Here is a 24,938-nt window from a genome sequence, read left to right as displayed (position 1 = left end):
TCTTGATAAGATGTCCAAATCATCAGACTTGGGACCAGCACTGTATGCAGTCACTTTGCCTATTATATCACCGCACTGGCCCTGCAAAAACTATTTTTACCAGGTCAGGTGGCCATCTTAACTACTGACCAACTTTGCTTCATCATGATAATAAAAAATATAACCATGGGAGGAGACAGGAAGCTCATGAAACATGCAGTGTATGTCACAGCTTGTTATCCCAGTTGTGCATATGGGAACAAAGACCTACCCATAACGTGATAAAGGATCTACCTGTTAGTAACATGTACTGCCCATGTTGGATAAATATGATGTAAGAATCTACCCCTAGCCCCTGTGGGCACAGCTCTCACTCTCTCAAATATAGCTCAGTTAGCCATCCAATGTATACTTTTTCAGGGATCAGAAAATCCTACTGTGCTTTGTCTGTGTCCCATCCTCCAATTCTTTCTTGTGTTAGTAAGAACCTGGGTCCCTTGGCTCTAACACATTGAGGTGGTGGCTTAATTCCCCACAGGTTTCATCAAGCTCAGACAGTGTTGCTCAGAATATTCTCTTTGTCATAAACATTTTTACTAGTCAGATGCTAGAGACTAGTGGCTAAATAAACAAAATTTGAGGGAAATTGGTTCGTGTATTTTTTTTAGTGAATTAAGTTTACTATGCACTTGTGTTGCAAAAAGTCTGCTGCAACACATTGTTGTGTCATCCGTACACATCCTACTCCTTAATATTTTTGGTTTCTGCAAAGAATCTTTTTAAATGAATTTTGCCACAGGACAAAACAGATTGTTTTTTCTTGAATGATACTAAATGAAGGATAAGGGGCTTAATGTTAGCAGTGATTTATTTGCTTGAAGCAGTGTCTCAAGGTTATAATTCTTCATTGGACATTACAGTGGGTATCTTATTTGTGATGCTTCCACGGACTAACCCTGTTAAGATATCTCCCTATATAGTTCTAAATACTTAAATATTAAACATTTGTTTATATTGGTAATGGAGATTATGTTCCCATCACTGGCTAAAGTATGATTTATGATATGTTATCAAATTATTTTAAAAAATCAAAACAATCTTCTTTATTTTTAAATTGGCCATGAAATCAAGATAGTCCATCTTCTGTAGTTGGTCAAGTGTTACCACCTTTACAACCTTTCTCTTTTCCTACTTCTGATCATTGTAGTTTCTTGAAGGGAAGCCTAGAGAGGACACAGATTTGTTATATTTTAAATACTTATTTCTAAACCCTATAGGATATCCTGTGGTGCCAAAGTACTATTATGTGCCAGCTGACTTTGTAGAATATGAAAAAACAAGCCCTGGTAGTCAAAAGCGATTTCCGAGCAACTGTGGCCGTGATGGAAAACTGTTTCTTTGGGGACAAGCCCTTTACATCATTGCAAAACTCCTGGGTAAGTGAAGAAAAAAATTTTTTAACCTCATTATCAAGCCATTAGTAACTCTGTGTCTTTACTAACGTTTTTCATGAGTTTAAGAGATGTTTCATGCTATTAAGAAGTCTTTGGGAAAATTTTCTTTATGTATAAATGTATTAATGCATTGATATCACTGAATGATGATGAAGTCAAACAGGTGTATGTATTATGATCATTTAGGTGGCTTCATTCAGTAGTTAGATTTCTAGCAGATGTCTATGGATGCCTTAGTTACTGTTATATGAGGTAATAAAATTCTGATTTAATGTAACACTCCAACTTGGTCATAGCTTCAGTAAACCATTTGCTGTAAGGAATCGGTCATCTCAAAGTTCTCTTTTCCAATGAATACATATTGGGAATTTTCTGTTAGCTGCCCATTATCCATACATTTTGAAGTTCTCTTTTAGCTTTTTCTATAACTACCACTGCACCAGAGTACTTTTAGAAATGCTGCAATTAAAACAAATTTGATAAACAGAAAAAGGCATATGTATCATTCTTTGTGAAAATTTCAAATAATATTAGCATTTGCACAAAAGGAATTGTATCACTTTAGAGCCAAAATTCCTTTAAAGCAAATAGATTATGAAATAGGCCAATTGTAAATACTGTACCTGCACTAGAAGAACTGCTTTCAGTATGAAATACTGTTATTATCTTAGTTGTTTCTAGAATTATAGCATTATTTCTAAATTTGTGCTACAAGAGTAATCATCTTTGGTTTCTTTTTTTACATTCCATTAGTGAAGAGTATTTCAAAGGCCAGATTTCCAATTTGAGCTTTATACAAATGATATGTAAGAGCTGACAGAAGCTAACTAAAAAAGGGAAAATTAAAATAATGCTATTTTCAATATGCTCTCATCCTGTATTTTCTGATTCTCTGTATATACTTAATGCCAATTTAAGAACATGTAGAAACTTTCTCTTGATGTAAAGAGAAAGCTTTTTGACATGGAATTGATATTATTGATATAGATTTTGTGTTTAGATTTTCCAAAGGGGGAAAAAGTACACATTAGGTAGTTTCTGTAGAATCCAGTTGAGGGAAAGTTTATTTCTGGCTAGCATGTTATTTCTAACTTGGCATAAATGCCATGGTAAATGGTATAGATAAGCATAACATTAAAAATTTAATATTCAAGGTATAGATTTCTATATACTATGCTTGGAAATAATAAATAGACATTTATTTAATGACATTTTTTCCTGTGATTCTGAGACTAATAAGACCTGGTACTTGGGACTTGCAATTTTTTCCTGCTTTTTGCTGAATTTCTGGCCTGGGGTTAATATAATCAGAAAAAGTGCTGTTTGAACAAAGTATCAGGATGAAATTGGCACGCTTAATGTATAGGAAAGGCAGAATTGATTCTATTGCACATAAATAAATTGAGCTTTGAAAAAATGAAAAATATTTCTGAAAGCATTGGAACTTCCTTGTTTCAAAATAAATGTGTTCAATCCAGGCAACATTTCCTCTCATTAAGACCAGAATGAGCATAATTTCATACCTTCATTCCTGCTGCACCATAGAAAGAGCAATGGTAGGGCTTCCTTTAGAGTCAGTTTCCTTTTCTCTGGTGAGCTTCTAAATGAGGCAGTAATTCACGTGCAGAAAGTAGGCTGTTTGCTCTGGTCCCTTTTTGACATGAGACAAAGTGCATATTTGTTAGTACCCTGGTCTAGCCTGATGTCATCGGGAGATCAGCTTACTGTCTAAGATGAGGAAAGCCCCAGAGGATTCTGTCACTTAGTTGCTCTTAACTATTGTATACTTACTTCCCTCAAGATCCATCAAATGAATACAGATTTTCATTAAGATTCCAGGCACCACATTTAGTAACGAAGTATATTTTATTCATTAGAGGAAGTTCAGTTGGATATCTTCTGAACATTTTGTGTGCACTTAATTGGATTTACTATTTTTGCATGAAATTCTTTTAAAATGTCTTGAATATATGACACTCATTAACTCGGGCCAGTTTGTATCACAGTGAAATCTAATAGGAATATTTTTGCTCTAAGTATAGTTAAAGTGAATGGGTGCGCAGCAGAACTGTGTGACTTAATATGCGGTTTTCTGAAACAAGGCCTGTACTTTCCTACTGTCTTTTTACAAGGTAGTGAATTGGAGTAGACATTGTGGTTCAGTGGGTTACACTACTGCTTGGAATGTTTATGTGCTATATTGGAGTGTTGGTTCAGACCCAGCTACTTCTCCTTCAAGCTTCCTGTTAATATACACGGCATCTCAGTGGATGATATGCAAATACATGGATCCATGCAACAGATACGCAAGATATGTTCTTATTAAATGTTTTAAACAGAGAAGCTGTCATATAATTCTAACTGTAAGAATTTTTTTCTTCTACACTTCAGTTACTTTTTCTAATATATATGCATCTATGCATTAGTCATTGACATTGATGACACATCCAGGTACTAGTGAAAGATTCTAAATCATTAAAGATTATCAACTTACAATCTAAAGCAGGTAAAAAGAAGAATTTTTAAAGGGTCATTTATTTTTGGGCCTAGCACGTAGCCTGCTGGCCCAAGGCCTCACCTCCTACGTGCCATGATCCCATATGGGTGCCCGTTCATGTCCTAGCAGCCCTGCTTCCCATCCAGCTCCCTGTTTGTGGCCTGGGAAAGCAGTCGAGGATGGCCCAAAGCTTTGGGTCCCTGTACTCACATGGGAGACCCAGAAGAAGCTCCTTGCTGCCTGCTTCAGATTGCTCAGCTCCAGCCATTGCGGCTACTTGGAAGAGTGAAACATGGAACAGAAGATCTTCCTCTCTGTCTCTCCTCCTCTCTGTATATCTGACTTTATTTATAAATTTTTATTTGTATTTGAAAGGCCAATTTTACAGAGAGAGAATGAGAGAAAGAGAGAGAAGGTCTTCCATCTGCTGGTTCACTTCCCAAGTGGCCACAACAGCTGGAACGGGGCCAATCCAGGGCCAGGATACAGGAATTTCTTCTGTGCCTCCCCCTGTTAATGCTGCATCTCAAGGCTTTGGGTGTGGGCAATCACCCCGGGCCCTTGCCTGCTACCTATTGGGCATGGGACACCACCTACCTGAAGCACAGCTTCCATCCCTGTATGGGAAATGTGACCTCTGACATGACTGGAAGGTCAAAGGAAATAGACATGCCCTTTAGGCAATCACAGTGTTATTATTGCATGGGGGGAAGGAGGAGGACTGCTGGAAGATGCCCTCCTGCCTTCCCCTCCCTTAATCTTTAAAACTTGTAACTTGTGCATTATAGAGCAGACATTCATCACCAGCTTGTCTCCAGAGATTAAGGCTAATGAACACCATCACTTCACCCTCGGTGACTTTGGAGCCTGCTGGCAGGTTTAAACCCTGAGGTTTGGGTCATCTGTTGCTTTCCCAGGCTATACATGGAGAGCTGGATTAGAAGTGAGGCAACCAGGACATGAGCCAGCATCCTTATTGGGTGCCAGCACCACAACGCAAAAAATTACCCTGTTTTGCTACCATGTTGGCCCCAACAGAAGAACTTTTTAAGATGAATATTTTAAAGACGTTAATTAATACCGAGGGTTAAAACAAGACCTTTTGAATTTAAGCCTGGATTTTTGAGCAATGTTAATTAACTGTAAAATTTTCCCTCGTACACCCTAATTTTCACAATGAATTTTATGAAGAGTATTTTAGGGGATAAGTATTATTTCACTTCCTTAGATGATTTATATAAGAACCTTTTAAACTGATAAATAGAAAAAACTCATTTTTAATCATTTTAAGATATACGTAAAGTTCTCAATTTCATTTCTTGAGTCTTTTGGTATGTCATTATTTGGCACTTGATTTACTCTTCCTTAGAAACTATTTTAGGTGATTATTAAGTCCAAACAAAGTTGTAGCCATGTGGTATAAATGACTTTTCTGACATAATCATCTTGTTCTCCACTTCTCCCAGAGCTTCTCTCTCCCTTTTTCTCTAATCGTTTCACTGGTTTGAAAGGCAGAGAGCTCCCATCCACTGGGTTGCTCCACAGGTGCCTGCCACAGGCCCAAGCCAGGAGCCTGGGTCTCAGCTTGGGTTGTCAGTGGCAGAGAGCCCTGAAGCTGGATCGTTGACTGCTGCTTGCCAGGGTGCACAGTAACAGAAACCTCGAATCCAGAGAGGAGCCAGGACTCACACTCCTGTGTGGGTTCTATGTATCCCAGACAGCATCTTAGCTGCTATGCCAAATGCTCTGTCCCTTCTTTTCTTCTTTGTGTTCTTCCTCTGCCCTGATAGAAAAACCAGCCATTAAGGGATCATGAATTTAGGAACCAGATAATTGGGGTTTAAGTACAAGTTTCACCATTTCCTGCAGTTAAGATTTGGAGAATTCTTTTCCATGAACATCAGTTTCCTTATTTTTCTCTTATGAGAATAATCCTAAGGAGATGTAAATAAACCATTCACTTTAAGAGTCATACTGATTGAGCATCTCAGGTCTGAATATCTGAAATCTAGAGTGGTCCAAAGTTCAGATCTTTTTGAGTGCCAGTAATATGCACACCTGACATGTTCCAAACTGCCATCAAGCTAAAAATACTGTCTAAAATTACCTTCAGATGGTACATATAAGGCATATATGAAGCATGATTGAATTTGTTTAGATTCAGTACATCCTCAAGATAGATGTGATATCTTGAGATATCTTACATATATACATACACACACACATACACATGTGTAACTCCAAAGTCTGAAACCCTGTGCTCCCAAACCTTTCAAATAAGGGATACTCAACTTGTGCATACTAGCATGCTTCTTCTACCTTCTATTTTCCTTCTCCCCTTTCTTTCTTTTGTAGCTGCCATTTATGAGATAGAATATCTGAATATATGTTTTACACCTTTTGTGAGGCAGGGAACTCAGGATGCTAACATGCCCACCTTGCAGCTACTCCTAATGCCACTGAACCAATCATGGAAGAACATGGCTTCCCCAGTTACTGCTTTCTTTATTGTTTCATCTACTCATAGATTCTACGTCTGCTTACTGTCTGTTGGTCAGCTTGATACTCAGTAGCTCTAAAACAAGAGCTATAGGAAATGTTTGTCTCTAAAAACAATGTACTGTTTATGATATACTACTTCCTGTTTTCAGTGTTTGTAGCTCAGGTAATTCCATTTGTGTTTGATTTCATTAATCACATTTCTTGCCCAAATATCTCCCAAGATTAAAAACAACTAATTAAACCTGCAAGTTGCATGCCTTTTTTTTTAAAGCATTGGTCAGCTGTCCCCCAGTGTGTCTGAGGACATGAGAAACTGAGGTCTTGATTTTCATTGGTCTGTTGACCTCAAGTAGAATCACATGGTTTTGTTACTGATCAGTTAAAGATACAACGAATAGCTGGGAATGCACAGATACATTTCAACATTGAGGTTGCTAAGAGATTTCTCAGTGGTTACACTCCAGGAAGCTGGAAGCAGAAAAACATTGATTTTTGAGCACTTTCATTATCCTTGTTCGTGGTATCCACGTGATTGCCAGTGACCTACCGTGCAATTTCTGTCCAGCAGGCATTATAAACATCTTGAGGGCACATGTAGCATTAAAAGCTTTACGTAAGAAGTTGTTCCTTCTTTAGCTTATTTTATCAATAATTGGCCTTCCAAAAATTAAGGTGTTGTAGTTGAATTGTTATTAAGGTTTGGAAATTTGCATGAAATTGATATCATCCCTCATTTTAGTTAAGCTGAATGTCAAACTAATGATGCCTTGAGTCTAAAAAGGCTCTTCACACATTTTGTCATATGGTTTCACAGAAATGACTCTAATGGTGCCTACTTTAAAGTGTATCTGATTCTATACTCCTTAACAAGAAAAGAAAAAACTTTATTTGAGAGGCAGAAAAAGAGAGAATCGGACAGAAAGAGTGCCCATTCTCTAATTGATTCCCCAAATGCCCACAGCAGCTGGTCAGAGCTAAAGCTGGGAACCTGGAGTTTAAACCAGGCCTCCCATGGGGATATCAGGAACCCAATTGTTTGATCCATCACTGTTGCTACCCAGGGTCTGCGTTGGCAAGAATCTAAAGTCAGGAGCCAAGAATTGAACCCAGATGTCCTAGTGTGAGATGTTGGAGATCTTAACTGCTAGGCTCAATGCCTGCTTCTCATACTCTGTGTTTTATAGATATTATCGTTAAGTCATCTTCATAACTTCTTTGTATGATGGCTGCAGAGTGTTACTTATGAAGAAAGTTGAAGCCTACAGGAGTTCAGCAGTTAGCTCACAATCACGCAACTCATGACTGACAGTATTTATTGGTTAATTTGGAACTCTGCAGAGTGTTTATATCACCTGAAACCTCCATGTCATTAAATAGTTTATATGAAAACAAAAACAAGAATAATCAAATAGAATATTAAGTAACATTTTGTTTTCATTTGCATGGTAGCATTTAATCCTTAAAAGTTCATCTCTGTTGTGTAATTGAGTCAAACGATGAAATATAAAAACGTGGAATATTGTGCTGTAACATATGATTCATGTTTTACATTTTCTTTTCCCCCAAGCATTTCATAATTTCATAATGTGTTTCGTAATATGTATGTTGCTAACCTTTGTATTACTGCAGCTTAGAACCTGTTAGGCTTTGAAACACATACTTTTACTCTGAGAGTTATCTGTTGAACCTAGTTTGTTTTGTCTAGGACAATTTTGGTGCCATGACTTAAAAAAATTGATCTTTAAAATTTCCTTTATATGGTCATGTCATTAGAGAAGCAAATGCTTCATAAATTTATTTGCCCTGACATTTACTGTTTGAGATACATATGGGATATATTTTGTAAAGCTTTCCGTGTGTGAAAATGGAAATAATAAAAAATACTTGTTTTCTAAATTTAAAGAAATGAACCCTTACTTGTAGAATTACCTGATTATCTTTGACTTTGATACTCCCATTGTATACGTAGAAAGCTCTCTTATTCTTGCTGTTTTGTTTTCATTTTAAATATACTGTTGTAGGTGAAGTATAAATTATTGCAGGCTTACAACTGTTCACCAAAAATACCAAGGCTACTGAACTGACACAATGAGGACCTCAGTTTTCCCCCATGAGGAATGAAAAACAATGCAGTATGATGGGGGGTGGGGAGTAGGAGAGGAAGGACAGATGTTTTATTTAACCTAGTCTTATAATGATCCACTTTAACTATTATTCAAATTAAGTTGTTCATTATGGGAGTTAGTTCTTCTATATTTGTTAACAGGTTTCTTTCCTTAATTTGATAAGTCTGTTAAATGCTATTGTTTTCTAGGTGTTGTGATAGGACTCAGCCATAAATATGAACTTTGTGGTCCATGGGATTATATGAGAGTTCTTTAAAAATATTTGTGGAAAATAGAATTAAAAGATAAGCTTATTGTGTTATAAAAATTTTAATTTTTGAATATGGGGTCTGTAAAAAGCTCAATGAGAATTCATATTATGATTAAAAACAATGCACATATTCTAAGATGTTTTTTTATCAATGTTAATTTTTCATTTTAATAGCATTTTGCATAAACTTTAAAAATTTATTTGTAAGTACACATGTATTGCAATATTAAGGTAGAAGTATCATACAGAAAGCCATTAATGAAATGCAAAAAAATAGCCTTTGAAACAGTACATTAACTTGTTCATGTCAATTTTAATAAATTAGCATTTGTACTTTCCAAGTAGTTATGGTTTTTTTCATTTATTTATCACCATTTGTAATGACAAAATAATGATAAAATTTCATCTTTATTGTCTGACATTGAAGTAGTAACAGTAGAAAAATGTATGTGTTGGTTTTGGCAATTTTTTCACATCTCAGTGGTCATACAAATGAGACACAAAAAATGATTTGCTGCTTATGTAGAATATCAGTGTACTAATCAACCCACCATCGTGACCAAACTGCAATTATAAGCTGAATTTACGTGTTGATATGTGCCATAGTTAAGCCTATAATGGCTTGATTTACATTTTGCAAAAAATAAATGTTTTTCAAAGAGAAGGAGAAAATCACCTATAATAAGCAACCTGATTTGGGTTGAAAAATTGAGCATATCAAGGTCGATTTTGTTCATTCATTCCTCCTCCTGGTCTTTTCTTTGCAGAGTTACATAGAATGTCAGAGGGCAGCATTGACATGTGGTTAAGAGCACAGATTCTAGAAGCGCACTGTCTCAGCTCCAGCAGGTGCAAACCAGGAGCCCTTCTCATCCACACTCAGTGCCCCTGTTTTGTCATCTATAAACTGATCATGTTGTTGAGAGGATTAATGGATTAACATATGGGAAGTGCTTCCTGTCAGGAATGTAATAAACACTTGAGTGTTGCTGCTAGTACAGGCAGCTTCTGCTCCTCCTCCTTTGTCTTGTTAGCCTACACTTCATATTTTTTTAATTGTTATTAAAAGATTGTCTCCCTTGGTGGTTTAGTCTATTGGATAACTTTGTAGAATTGCGTGGACGGTACCCCAGAGTTGAAATATAATGTAGAAATACTCCCAAAGCTACAAAGAAATTTACAGCCATTCACTTGATGCTCAGTTTTGTAGAAGTATTCACTGCCTAAAAGCAGAGCATAGGGGTTAGCGTTTGGCCTAGCTGGGATGCCCCAATCCCTATTAGAATGCTCGGCACTAGTCCCAGCTCTGTTCTGGATTTCAATTTCCTGCCAATGGGAACCCTGGGAGGCAACAGGTTATAGCTCCAGTTTGAGTTGCTATCTTTCACATGGGAAACTGTTTGAGATCCTGGCTTCTGGCCTCACTCAACCAGTCCTGGCCTTTGTAGGTATTTGAGGAGTGACCCAGTGAATAAAATTGTGTATACTCTTTGTCTTTGTCTCTGGAATGAATAAATTGTTCCAAATAAAAAATATATGCTACTTAGATATAACGTGAGACATGAGCTGTAATTTTTTAAGTTTTTGTGTTTACTTAAGAGGTAGAGGAAGAATGAGAGTGCGAGCAAATTCCTATCTACTGGTCCACTCCTGAGATTCCTGTTGGAGCTGAAGCTAGGAGCCAGGAGCCACTAGCCAGGAGCCAGGAGCCAGGAGCCAGGGGCCAGGAGCCAGGGGCCAGGAGCCAGGAACTCAATCTAGGTCTCTCATTTTGGTAGCAGAATCCCAAGTGCCATGAACCATTATCGTTTTCCCACAAGTTCTGTATTTGCAGAAAGGTGTGTTTTCAGTGCCTGGTTATCAAACTCAGGCATTCTGATACGGACTTGATCCAGCTAACCTCTAGGTCAGGGATGGGGAGCTTTTTATTCTGTTAAGGGTATTTTGTGTATTTATAACATCATTTATAACGTGGTGCATGCAAAACTATCCATTTAAAAATCATCCTGCTCTAGGGATATATAGATTTGCTCAATTTTGACTCCTGCTTGTGGTTGCCTTGGCAGGGTCACAACAGAGAAGTTCATGGGCTTTATATGGCTTGCGGGATGAACATTCCTTACCCCTATACCACTTAAACCAAAAGCATTATTTTTAGTAGTTTTATTGAGGTACAACTAGCATAGCATACATTTTGTCGATTTAAAGTTTACTGTTTACTTACATTTAGCATAATCACGTAGTTATGCAACCATGATCAGAAACAATTTTTAAAACATTTTCATTATCTTGCAAGAAGACAGCCTATTGCAATCACTCCCTATTTTTCTCTCATTATTTTACTCTTTCTTTTGGTACTACTCAGTTATTAATCTACTTTCTGTTTCTTTGGATTTTCCTATTTTGGGCATTGTATCTACCTTGAATTGTAGGTACAGTGTGTAGCCTTTTGTTTCTTGCTTGTCTGTTGCATAGAATGTGCTTAATGTTCATCTAAGCTATAGCCTATGTTAGCATTTCACCATATTTTATTTAGTCATTCAGCAGTGAGTAGAAATTAAAGTTATCTCCATTTAAAGAGTATTATGAATAATGCTGCGATGAACTTTCATATAAACATAACTGCTTGACACATCTGTTTCTCTTGAATATATATACCTGGAAAAAGAGTTGATAGGTCATTTGCTGACTGACTACTAGATTTAATATTTTGAGTAACTCTCAAGCTATTTTCCAAACCAATTGTATAATTTTGCTTTTCCACCAACACCATATGGGGATTCAAACGCTTGTTCTTACCTGTTTAATTGTATCTATCCATATAGTAGGAACATGTATTGCATTAGGTTTTGATTAGTATTCCCAAAGTGATTATTGATGCTGAATATCATTTCATGTGTATATTGCTCATTAACTTCTCTAAAGATATTTCTGTTCAGACAGCAGAACTGTTTCTTGTTTAATTGATTGATCAATTTTAGAGAAAGACAGATTCCCATTGGTGGTTTTCTTACCAAAAGCCACAAGGCCACAGGATTGGGAACTAGAAACTTGCTCCAGGTCTCCCTTGCAGAAAATAGAAACCCAGTTTACTTGAGCAATGGTTGCTGTCTCTAATTCATGTTAGTAGGAAGCTGCAATCTAGAGCCCGAGAAGGGAATGAAGCCTAGGTATTTCAGTGTAAGCTGTTGAAAGTCTAACTAGCATCTTAACTGCTAGGCCAAATGCCTGCCACAAATACTGTGGCTGTCTTTAAATTGGGATTTTTATTATTTTTTTTAAAGATTCATTTATTTTATTACAAAGTCAGATATACAGAGAGGAAGAGAGACAGAGAGGAAGATTTTCCGTCCAATGATTCACTCCCCAAGTGAGCCGCAATGGCCGGTGCTGCGCCGATCCGAAGCCGGGAACCTGGAACCTCTTCCAGGTCTCCCACGCGGGTGCAGGGTCCCAATGCATTGGGCCGTCCTCGACTGCTTTCCCAGGCCACAAGCAGGGAGCTGGATGGGAAGTGGAGCTGCCAGGATTAGAACCGGCGCCCATATGGGATCCCGGTGCGTTCAAGGTGAGGACTTAAGCCACTAGGCCATGCCACTGGGCCCTTAAATATCATTTTTATTATTGTGAACATTCCCTGTGTATTCTATATACAAAAATCTTACACGATATATATTTACAAGTATTTTGTCTCGTACTGTGGCCTGTCATTCCCTTCCTTATGGTGTTCTAAAAGGTGCAAAAGGTTATAATTCTGACAAAATTCTAACCAATCTATTTTCTTTGCCACCTATGCTTTGATATGACAGATTTGTATATTGTTTTCTTTTGAGTGGAGTTTAATGTAGATGTCTGTTATAATTAGTTGGTTTTAATATTGTGCAAATACATACTTAAATATATTTATATTCTTTAATGATACATAATTATACAGATATGTAGGGAACAATGTGACTTTAATCTCAAAAAAGATATTTATTTGTTTGAAAATCAAAGTTACAGAGAGAGGAAGATACGGAAAAAGATCTTCCATACACCGGTTCACTCCCCAGATGACCTCAACCAGGAGTGAGGTGCTTCCTCCTGGTCTCCCATGTGGGTGACAGGAGCCCAGCTACCTGGGCCATCTTCTGCTGCTTTTCCCAGGTCATTATCAGGGAGCTCGATCTGATGTGCAGCAGCCAGGACACAAACCAGTGCCCCATTGGGATGCTGATATGGCAGGTGGCACCTTTCCTACTATGCCACAATGCCAGCTCCAACAGTGTGACTTTTGTACACATATTGGACAATGTGGATTAATCAGACCAGGGTAATTGGTACAGCTATTTCTTTGCTTTGGGAATATTCATATATGTCTCTGCTAGCTATTTTAATATACTCAATTGTTGTCAACCACAGCTACCCTACTGTGATATAGAACATAAGAAATTAATTCTTCTCATTCAACTTAACCCCTGTGCCTATGAAATATCTTCATCCTCTCCCCGTCCTTGACACTGTTTAGCTGGCTCTGGTAATCACTATTCTATTTTCAACTTCTGTTAGATGAACTTCTTAGTTTTCATATTAAAGGAGAACATGCAATATTTGTCTTTGTATGCTTGGCTTATTTAACTTTTCTTTTTCTTATTTTACTTCTTTTTATTATTGTCATTTAATGATACAGTTCCATAGGCCCTGGGATTTCCCTTATCCCCTCCACAATCCCCCCACCCCACTGAGTTCCCCTATATAGTTACTATAGTATAGCTCTTCATACACAGTCATATGTCCATCATTGCGGGCATGGACAATGGCAGAGAGTCTAGCATCCTATTATCAAGATACAATAAACAGTTTCATTCAAGTCCATCTTTCTCTGGAAATAGAGATGCATACTGCATTGTATCCTCACATCTGGATATGATAGTCTCTATTACACAGTTAAATCCCCTTAAATGAAAAGCCACAAAACAAACTCAACAACAGGAAGAAAAAAAATTAACAACACCATGAAGTTAAATAACATGCTACTAGATATGATAGTCTCCATTACACAGTTACTATACATCATCTTAAATGAAAAGCCACAAAATAAAACCAACAACAGCAAGAAAAAAAAATAAATCAGCAACGCCATGAAGTTGAATAACATGCTACTGAATGACTCATGTTTCGCTAGTTCCATCTGTGGAGCCGCATTTGACAGAATCTCATTTTTATGGCTGGATAATATATATTGTTGTATAAATAAGATATACCACATTTTCTTTCTCTGTTAATTTGTTAAGGGACGCTTACTTTGGTTCTACATCTTGGTTGTTGTGAATAGTACTACAATAACTATTTGAGTATAAATGTCCCTTTGACATGCAAATTTCAGTTCCTTTATTATTGTTCCTAATAGTGAAATAGCTGGAGCATATTGGGGTTCTATTCAAGGTTTATGTTTTTTTTTAAAGAAATACCGAGCTATTTTCAATAATGGATGTAGTAATTTACATTCCTTCAAATAGTGTAAGAGAGTTCCTTTTGCATTCTTGCCGATATTTGTTATGTTGTTGTCTTTTGATGATACCCACTGTGGCTGGGGTAAAAGTGATTACTCACTCTCGTTTTGATTTGCAGTTCCTGATAATTAATGCTGTGAAATTTTTTCATGTGTTTGTTGGCCATTTGTGTATCTTCTTTTGAGAAATGTCTATTCAGATCATTGATGCAGCAAATGCATTTTTTAAAAGATTTATTTATTTTATTACAAAGTCAGATACACAGAGAGGAGGAGAGACAGAGAGGAAGATCTTCCATCTGATGATTCACTCCCCAAGTGACCGCAACGGCCGGTGCTGCGCCGAGCCAAAGTCGGGAACCAGGAACCTCTTCCGGGTGTCCCACATGGGTGCAGGGTCCCAAAGTATTGGGCCGTCCTCGACTGCTTTCCCAGGCCACAAGTAGGGAGCTGGATGGGAAGTGGAGCTGCCGGGATTAGAACCGGCGCCCATATGGGATCCCGGTGCGTTCAAGGTGAGGACTTTAGCTGCTAGGCCATGCCGCCGGGCCTGGCAAATGCATTTTTAATAATATCACTTCCTCTCGCATTTTTCAGCTGATGAACTAATCAGTCCCAGGGACATTGATCCTGTCCAGCGTTATGTGCCACTACAGAATCAACGTAATGTGAGCATGAGATATTCCAATCAGGTAAGGAAATATTGCATTGCTTGGCTTTAGTTTATCCACAGATACTTACCACTTAATTGGGAGGAACATTTTATTCTAAATGTGTTCTGAGAGACAAGCTTATCTCTCTGCTGATTAGTCAGGATGTAGTTATGGTATAGGGCTGCTCATTGTGAGGAAGTGGGAATCATTGGATCCAACACTGGATGCAACGTTGGATCCAACATTTAGATCCTTCTTTAGGGTGGCTAAGTTGAAAATGCCAAGTGTGTCTGAGATGGTTGTAGTGCATATGAATGGCAAGGCTGATGGGAGCACGGGAAGTGACGGTGGTGAGATGCCAGGAAGGATCCTTGCTTGGTTTCTGTGACAGGATAGATGACTGACAGAGTCCATTTTAGCACTGATGGTGGCATGTCATGGAAAGAAATAGTTATTACATACTTGAAGTCTAGTAGCTATAGATTCAGACTGTGTTATGTCAACAAAATAAGTGTTTGCACTTTCAGCAAGATTGATGTTGACGTGAGCAAACCCTCAAGTATTAAATGATACCAGTAATGAGAACTGTTAAAATGATAGTGTTGTAGATTGTGTAAACTGCCTGAGGAGAAAGGGAATGAGTCTGGGTGTGTGCCTGGGATTCAAAGCAGTTACCATGCACTTAATAAGAACAGTATCAATGCTTACAAAGGGTACACTTAAAAACTGAAATGCCACTGCAATAAAAAAAATGCATATACATATCACATGTGCATACACACACACACACACACACACACACACACACACCCCAATAACTGCTTGTCTTAAAGAGTAAAAAGGAGAGCCAGTGGTTCTATTGGATGCTATCACAGTATTTCTTTGACCATTTTGCTGGTCTTCAACAAAATCTGTAAGCACTGTGGGTGGTGTATAGACAGAACACTTGTAAAGAAGTGTTAAGATTTTCTCAAAAAGATAAAAGAAAGTTTTCACTGACTTCTTAGCTGCTATCAAGGTAACATTTGAGATCAGTACACCGGGTAGTGTAAATGTATGGTCTTGAGATGTTCGTTTCTACATGAGGAATTCATACAATAGAGAATGCATCTAATTTCATATTACCCAGCGCTGTGGCTGTTAAAGCTATTTTAAGACCAGTGTCTGTCATTTGCATAGCATTTCACATGTGTTCCCTACTCCTCTAGGCTGGTGAAGCTTCAAAACCTTTTCTAGGAAATAAAGTAATAGTTCACAGACTTGCAGCATGGAGCTGGAGCCAGAAAACATCAAAGCATCTTATGTGCAGATGGTTAAGAAACTCTAAGCTACTTCATGCTTGACACATAAGGAAAGTTCTGTGTAATTTTTGGCACATAGTATGCTTGCAACTCTTCCTCTCCCACTCAAAGCTTATCAGATTATGAGTGAAAATGCACTCAACTTGTATTTTTTTTAAATCAAAATCATTTTCTAATTTTGCTACTAGCTGATCTGTGGCATGCCTCCTAGGTGGAACCACATCTTGGGTAAGAGAAGAGATCTGGGCTGAGGAATGGGACTCCTCTCCTGCAGCCAATGTGGCAGATTACATCTGTGCATATGGAATACAGCAGGCTAAAGCTATTAGGAGTGCATGTGTCCCAGCCTATTGAGAGCTTGGTTATGGTATGTAAAATGCTGAGATCCCCTTACTGCTTTCATATCCATTTGAAGCAGTAAGCAAATATCTATTGATGAGGCTAGGTGAGGTAAATTGAAGATATGCCTAGAATATTCATCCCCTCTGCTACAAATGTTGATGTTAGTGGCCACTCACTCATGACAGACTAGGTCTGAGAAGATTGACTAGATTCCATGAGTTTTTACAAGACTTCTTTTTATTTCCTCTGTTTTCACTGAATAGCATGTGAGGGTATGTGAACATTTTTACTTCAACCATAACATTCAGTGGCAGCTGTTTGACATAGAAGTTAACTCATTACTTGGGACTGGGATACCTCCAAACTGTGTTGGAGTGCCAAGGTTCAACCCATTGCTGATTCTAGACTAGTGCTTATCTACACCCTGGGAGAAAGCAGATGAGAGATACAGTGGTTGAGTCTCTGCTACCCATGCGGGAGACTTGGATTGAGTTTCTAACTTCTGGCTCTGACTTAACCCAGCTCAGTATTTGGAGAGTAAACCAGTCACTGAGAGACTTCTGCCTGTCTCTATGCCTTTCAAATAAATAAGATAAATAAAAATTAAACTCATGTTTTCAAGGAAAGTCTGTGTTTACCTCAAGTATTAGGATTCTGTTGTTTATTCATTTTTTTGTGCCCCAGTCTTCTGCTAGCACTTCCTTTCTGCTTGAAGAACTTTCTTTAGACATTATTTATGAATAGGTCTGCTACCAGCAAACTCCTTCGTGTTTCTTTGTCTGAACAGGTCTTCATTCCTGAGAGTTAGTTTGGTTGCATTATAGCTTACAGTTTTTATTTTTCGTATTTCAGCATTAAAATATTGTGCCACTTCCTCCTAGTTTCAGATGAGAAATTTCCTGTGTAACGTATCATTTCTGTCTCATCTGAGGGCTGGTGTGACACTGGATAGAGGGCCAGAAGATGTCAGGCTTAGCTAATGAGGAGGAATGTGCTCACTTGTTGGTGTCACTGATGTGGAGCAGGGTTTGGATCGCCTTGTTGTTGCTGACAGTAGGTGACATGGATTTCCTGGGTAGGTGACCAAGTTGGAGAGCACTGTATGGTTTGTTTGTTTTTTTGTTTGTTTGTTTTTAAGATCTACTTATTTTTATTAAAAATGCAGCTATACAGAGATAAGTAGATACAAAGAAAAACATCTGTCTGCTGGTGTTCACTCCACAAGTGGCCACAATGGCTGGGACTGACTTTAACCCAGAAACCAGGAACTTCTTCCTGGTCTCTCACTTGGGTGCAGGGTCCCAAGGCTTTGGGCCATCCTCTACTGCTTTTGCAGGCCGCAAGCAGCGAGCTGGATGGGAAGTGGAGCCTCTGGGACACCAACTGGTGCCTCTATGGGATGCCAGCACATGCAAGGTGGAGATATCACCACTAGTCTACCTGGTTAATACAGCTTGTTGGGGGCTTCTTTGCTGATGCTTCGGCTGTGTTGAACCATCAGTGCTCTGACTGTGAAGCAAATGTCCACTAGGACTTTGGAGCTGCTGCTGAAAGCCAACTGGCCACCTGTACCTCAGCTGAGAAGCTGCAGTAGAGCTCCCCCACTCTATCACTATATCCTTGTTGCTCCCCAGTCCTTCTGCTGGAGAGGAGACTTCCCATCTGTGCCTCGGGCCTCTTCTGCTCCATGCCCAGCGTAGATGGAATCTCCAGTGTCTCAATGCACTGCCATTTCTCAAAGGGCTCCAGGCAGTCCAGCCCCTTTCTAGCTCTGTGATTCCTTTAGTGTCTGTCTATGTAGGCCACCTTGTTCCTATGTCTGAGTTTTAATAGTTAATGCATTTTCATAGTCAGAAAATACATAGAAAATTTTCTATGAGTCAGAATGAAAGATTCTTACCTTTCCTGACTTGTCTTTCTTCCTCAGAGTAATTTTAAAGCAATAATGGTTATCACTTATCAAGCACTTATTTTTACATAATAGCTTTGTTAATACATAATTCACATGCCCTACCACCCACTAATTTATATAATTCAGTGATTTTTCGTATATTCATCACAGTCAGCTTAGAACATTTTATTATTAGGTGAAAAATCCTATTCCTTCTAGCAGTTACTTTCCACCCTACCCTAACTACTAATCCTGGGCCATTGTTGTGGCACAGTCAGTTAAGCCACTGCCTGCAACACTGACATTCCGTATGTGTGCCAGTTTGAGTTTGCACCTAGCAAAGCAGTAAAAGATGGCATGAGCGCTTAGACCTCTGCCTCACACTTGGAAGACTCAGATGGAGTTCTTGACTTCTAGCTTGAAAATGCCCAGCCTGGGTTGTTGAAATTACTAGTCTATTTTCTGTCTGTTTGAATTTGCCTCTTCTGCATATTTCAGCTGCATAGCTTCATGTAATAAATGGTATTTTGGCCTCTTCCACTTAGCCTAGCGTTGTCAAGGTTCCTCTTTGTTGGTGTACACACGTCAGTACAGCATTCCTTTTTCTGACAGAGCAACATTTCATTGTATGGACATACCACAGTTTTCTTCCATTCATCAGGTGGTGGCCATTTGAATGCACTCCACTTCTTCACCATTACGAATCATACAACTGTGATCTTTGACGCATAAATTATTGTGTGGCATATGTTTTCATTTTTCTGAAATATATATAGCTAATAATGGAGTTACTGAATCATATGCTAACTCTAGTTTAACATTTGCAGGATTTCCAGACTATTTTCCAAAGTAACTGAGTTTGCATTCCTACCAGTCCCATGTAAAGGCTTCAGTTTCCCTACATTCTTGTCACTATTTGTTATTGTCCATCGTTTTGATGATAATCATTGCAGTAGGTGTGAAGTTATATCCCATTTTAGTCTGTACTTCCTTAGTAAAAGTGAACATATTTGCATGTGTGTATTTGGCAGTTTTTGCATATAAATATAATCCTATTTAAGGAAATATATAACCAATATATTTAATATGTATAATTTGAGGAGATATATAATTAATCTTTTTGTTTTTAAGTTACAAGAGTTCTTTGTGTATTTTGGATATGAGTTCCTTATATGGTTGTAAATAGTCTCTCCAACTCAGGGGACTGTCATTCCATTTTCCTGATGGCAACATTTGAAATAGAAGTTGTTTTTTTTTTTTAATTTTGATGAAGCCTAATTTATCTCTTTTTTATTTGGTTGCATGTATTTTTGTTGCCACCACAAAGAAACCAATATGTAATCCAAGACTAAAGAGACTTATGCCTGTTTTCTTCAAAGAATTTGTTCCTACATTTACATCTGTGTTCCATTTTGAGTTAATTTTTTGTCATGGTATGAGATCTAGCTTTTTCCTTTGTCTTTGGATATCTAGTAGTCATCATTTGTTAAATCTGAACAGTACATATTTTCTTTTTCTTTTGTGTGGTAAAAAATAGATAATGCTTAATATTTTAGCCATTCATTAGTGTACCATTCAGTGCACTAAACATAATTACAGGGTTGTTTAACTATCACTGCTAGCTGTACCCAAAGTCTTTAAATCAACCTTAACAAAAACTTCATACCCATTTAAAAATGACTTTCCTTTCCTTCCTCTCTCTATCTCCCAGGAAAACTCTGCCATGCTTTGAATATTCAAATTCCAGATACCTTATAATATGCAGAATTACTTTCTGCTTTTCGCGTTATTTTATGAAGCATCATTTCCAGAAGAGTTTTTGTGCTTTTTATTAGTGTGGTGTTTCTCATCTTGCTTATTTTTTTGGCACCTACCTGGTGAATGTGATCCTGCTGTCCAATCAGATATTAGTGTGAGGAATGGCCTAGTTATCATTCTTGTCATGAGGAGTCTCCTCCCCTCACCACACCAAGAACACGTGACTGGGGATGGATTTTTTTGTCTCCTGGCTTGCCTCACTCTGTCGGAGAGATGATACAGAACTAAACCTCTGTCCCCTTTGCTAAATGCCAGTAGCTGAAGAGTTTTACTTTGAGGATGCTAATTACCTGACTCTGGAAGTGCTAACTACCTGAGCCAGTTCAGTCATTTGGAGAAAAGCCTTGCTTCTCTGTGGTTCCCAGCATAGAGCCTGGGATTGGGCACTGTGACCTTTACTCTAACCTTCTGTGCTGCTCTCCCTGTCTCCCACTTGCATTAAATGCCTGCAAATCTAGTGCCCCTCTGGGGCCGTTCAGGTTAGGTTAGACATTGTGTTTTACGTAGGTTTTCTCAAATATGCTTATTTATTAATACATTTCCAGTTGCTATCTTTTTATACTAGAAATTATTGAGATATCTTATATCTGGTAACTTTTTTTTCATGGATATGGCTTAAGTCTGTTTATTTTTTTTATATAAATAGCATCTTTTGTCTAGGTCTGAAGAGGAATGTGAGTTGAGTGCAGATGCCCACTCTCCCCTCTACAACCTGGAGTGTGACCTTGTCTCCTCTGCCTGAGCGTGTCCTTTTCTTCTACTCTACTAAGTGCTGCTTTCAATCTTGGTCAGGAAACCTCACACTGATCTGAGCAGGGTAGATACTCATTGAACATTTGTAATGCTCCTGAGTAAATGCAAACCAAGCAAGTTAAACACTAAGTATTCATATTGCAAGGTAAAGTATGAAGGATAATAATTTGCCCCAATTCTTCATTATTATTTGAATCCCTTTTTTAAGATTTACATATTCATTTGTAAAGAAGGGAAAAGCAGAGGAAGAAAGAGAAAAAGAGATATCTTTCATCCTCTTGTTCACTCTGCAAATGGCTGCATGGCCAGGACTGGATGAGGCCAAAGCCAGAAGCCAAGAGCTTCATTCACATCTCCCAGATGGGTTCGGGGGCCTAAGCACTTGGACAATCTTCTGCTGCTTTCCCAGGGATAATAGCAGGGAGCCAGGTCAGACATGGAGCAGACAGGGCTCAAGCAAGTGCCCTTGTAGCGTTCTGACATGGCAGGCAGAGGCTGCACCACAGAGCCAGATTCCGTGCTGCCCTTTTAGCTCTACATTCCTGTATTTGATTTGAAAAAATAAAGACAAAACAAAATAGTATGTTCTCCCACTCTACAAGTTTCTCCTCTTTAAACAAGCCATGCAGTTGGAAATCTGCCATTAAACCTGCTTTCCCATAACAGTTTGCATACACTGTCTTACAATACTTGTTGTTCAGTTATAATTGATGACTTACATATCTGCCCATTAGCAAAATCACCCAGTGTGAAAAAATATATTTTCTTCTTTATCTTCTCTGAAACTAGCTTGGTATTTGCCAGTGTGAGAGGTTACAAATGAGAGATGTAGAAGGATAACCACTGCTGGCTGTATTTCCAATGTTTAAAAACAATGTGCAAGTCATTTTATTTGCACTATGTTTTATTTAAACACATTTCCAAAATAAGTTTTATTACACCCATTTTACAGATAGATGTTGTGAGTCTCCAAGAGTTTTATGGTGAATTCTTCAAGTTCACACAATTGTCAGGTTGCAGACTTGACCAGTGCGTTCACTGACAAAGGAAAGGAGAGAGTGCTGTGCAGTGATTCCACAAGAGGTGTGAAAGTTAACAGAAGGAAGAACTCACTTCCTGCACAGTATGGCTCTGTGTTACATCACTGGAAAACAGTTGCCCTGTACTTCCAAATGCTGACCGGCCTATGGAAATTATCTGAAAACCTGAGTGAAAGGTGTTGTTAACATTAGTACAAAATATACATTGTTGTTCTTTCACACAGCATTTACGCTGCTGTAAGGATGTGACTGCTGCTTTCTTCTTCCTTGTTAGGCTTGATTGAGTCCAATTCATCAAATCATTGTTAAGGGATTTCAGACATTTAGCAAGCATTTTGGAGTGCTCAGTCCTTCTCCTCTTCCATCTTATTCTTGTTCAGAGACCGAGAATCTTCTGTTGCCATGGTAACTGATGTTTTGATTGAGATGTTACACTGTTCATACACCACCTCTGCAATGTTAATGTAAGATGATGTACATTAAGAGAGGTGCTTCTAGCTTTTGCTGGTGCCCCATATTTGGAAGAGATTGGAGCGCCAGGTCAGGAACTTACGTGCAACTGGCCATGTGCATTTCACTGATTAATTTTATTTTGCATTATCAGTATCCACATTGAGAAGGTGATCATGTAAAAGACATTTACTTACTGTAACTGGGGCCACTTCCTGGAGTTCCATACCAGGTGAACTGTTTTGAGATGCATGTGTATTAATTAGAATAGACAAGACCCGTTTAATGTATGTGGAATTCCTGATTGAAATGATCATATTTCAAAGTGAGAGCCAGGAGCTGGCATTTAGTATATCACAGTTATAATACCCCCATTCCATTTCATAGCACCTGGGTTGGATGCCAGTCTGACTTCCTGGGAGGGGGATGTTTGAGGGGTGCACCAAGCAAAGGCTCAAGGTTGGGTCCCCAACACCTGTTTGGGACACCTGAGGTCCCAGCTACTGTCTTCAGCCTAGTCCGCACCCTAGCTGTTACAGGAATTTGAGGAATAAATCAATAGATGGAAAATATCTCTCTCCTTCCCTCACACCTACTCTCTCTTTCTCTCCTCTTCTACCCTTCTCTCTTTGCCTTTCAAGTTGATAAAAATAAACAAATAAGAATTGAAAAAGCAAGAGCCAGCCAGAATTGTTTCTCCTTCCTTCATTTTGCTTTTAAACCAATTTGAGAAAAAAAAAAAGATTTTGCTTCTTGAGGTAGATCTTGAATGCAGCAGAATTTTTACGTGAATAGGCCAATCAGTTATCAGAAGTTATAGGAGAAAGTACTCTGCTATGTTAATATTCAAGGATAAAATAGAGAGGTTTCATTTTGTTGGCTGCTCTGCATAGCAGACTGGCTCAGAGCACAGCCGCTGGAGACACAGTGCATATTTTAAATCCAAATCTGTGTCTTGGTTTCCTCACATGTTAATTCAGAATAACTTTGTAGTTATAAGGCTTAAATAAGTAAGTAAGAGTGGAGAGTTTAGAATAGTTAGAATAGTTCCTGATTTATAAAAGTCAATAAATATTAGCTATTGTTATTCTGTTTGCGTATTTCTAACACATCGTTCATTCAGGTGCCAGCAGTAAATGAAAAAGAAAAAGTTGTATTGCTATTGAACATAACCCAAGGTGGAAATTAAAGCTATGGAAACAGTCCTTAAAAGCCCAGGTTCAGGTTTAGTTCTTTGTCAGTGTGAGATAATGTAGATGATAGATTAGGTGTTCTAGGAAGGGCAGACAAAGGAATCTATCAAGAAAGTTATAACAGTGTCATAGATATGAAAGTATGCAGAATTTGGACCATGAGAGGACGGTTAAAGATGGCTGACTGCTTGTCTGGGAAGAGCAGCAAACTGTTGGCATCTATTCAGGTGCAAAGCTTAAATCCTGCAATGTTCACCTGCATGCTTACCTGGGAAGGTCTCCTAACATCTCTAGAATGTGGTTCTCTAACCCATGAAATTATTTGGCTAGGTTTGATTAGTAAGTCTTCCAGCACTTTTGTTGCTGGCTCCCACAAGAACAGATTATTGATAACCTTTGAATAATTTTAGTGGGGTAGTGTGCCCGGAAGCCAGATTGTAGAGAGTTAAAGAGTGATTAAATGGAAGACCATCTGTTCTGGAAGTTTGGTTTGCTGCAATGCGAGAAAGGTGATAAGCTCATCCTAATTTAGTGGATGCATTGTGCAGCACTCTTGCAACATGCTTTTTTATTGTTGCTTCAAATCTATTCCATATTTTAAGGTTTCATTAATGTTACAGAATTTAAGGAATTTTTGTGTGTGGCTTAGTTTTATTTGATTCAATTGATGCTAATGCTCCAAAAATAATTTGACTAGCTTGTAATATAATTTCTACTTAAAGGATTAAGTAGAAATGTGGCTTGACAAAGAAAGTGTGGGGGGCAAAAAAAAATATCTACAAGCATGAGAGTGAATTTAAGGACTTAATAGTTCTTAAGAAGTTTTTATGATTATCTTAATAGAAGAAAATAACATAGTCAAGGCATCAAAAATGCTATGAAAGCCTAGCCTGAGTATTTCAAAGGTACAAGAGGTTATCCCCAGGTAATAACAGCTGCAGTCTTTATGGGAAATGAGTCCGTTATCAACTGGTATTTGTACCAGAACCAATTAAAATCAAATGCCTTGATCAAAAATATCCAGAACTGAGAAAAGTTTAATTGAAAGTAAAAAAAATAAATGAGCTTAAACACATTTAATAGCAGCATTCTAATTAACCCACCGAACTTATTAGAAGTTCCAATAACAGGCATGATGTATAATAAAATATTTAATCTACAAAATGAAGATTTCTTATAGTCATGTTTGAACTGTTAA

At 38.1% G+C, this 24,938-nt stretch overlaps 1 protein-coding gene across 4 annotated transcripts in view; it reads left to right on the top strand.

The window, feature by feature from the left end:
- Positions 1-24,938, top strand: part of PHKB (phosphorylase kinase regulatory subunit beta) — a 229,900-nt gene that overhangs the window by 119,024 nt on the left and 85,938 nt on the right. For all 4 annotated transcript variants that reach the window (XM_058674472.1, XM_058674469.1, XM_058674471.1 and 1 more), the window contains 2 exons: positions 1,257-1,415; positions 14,897-14,991. In XM_058674472.1, the coding sequence (XP_058530455.1) occupies positions 1,257-1,415; positions 14,897-14,991 (254 nt within the window). The remainder of the gene's footprint in view (positions 1-1,256; positions 1,416-14,896; positions 14,992-24,938) is intronic.

The sequence above is a fragment of the Ochotona princeps genome, chromosome 16, assembly GCF_030435755.1.
Source record: "Ochotona princeps isolate mOchPri1 chromosome 16, mOchPri1.hap1, whole genome shotgun sequence".
NCBI classification, from domain to species: Eukaryota; Metazoa; Chordata; class Mammalia; order Lagomorpha; family Ochotonidae; genus Ochotona; species Ochotona princeps.
The sequence above is the reverse complement of the archived record's forward strand: the minus strand, read 5'-3'. Positions and strand labels throughout refer to the sequence as shown.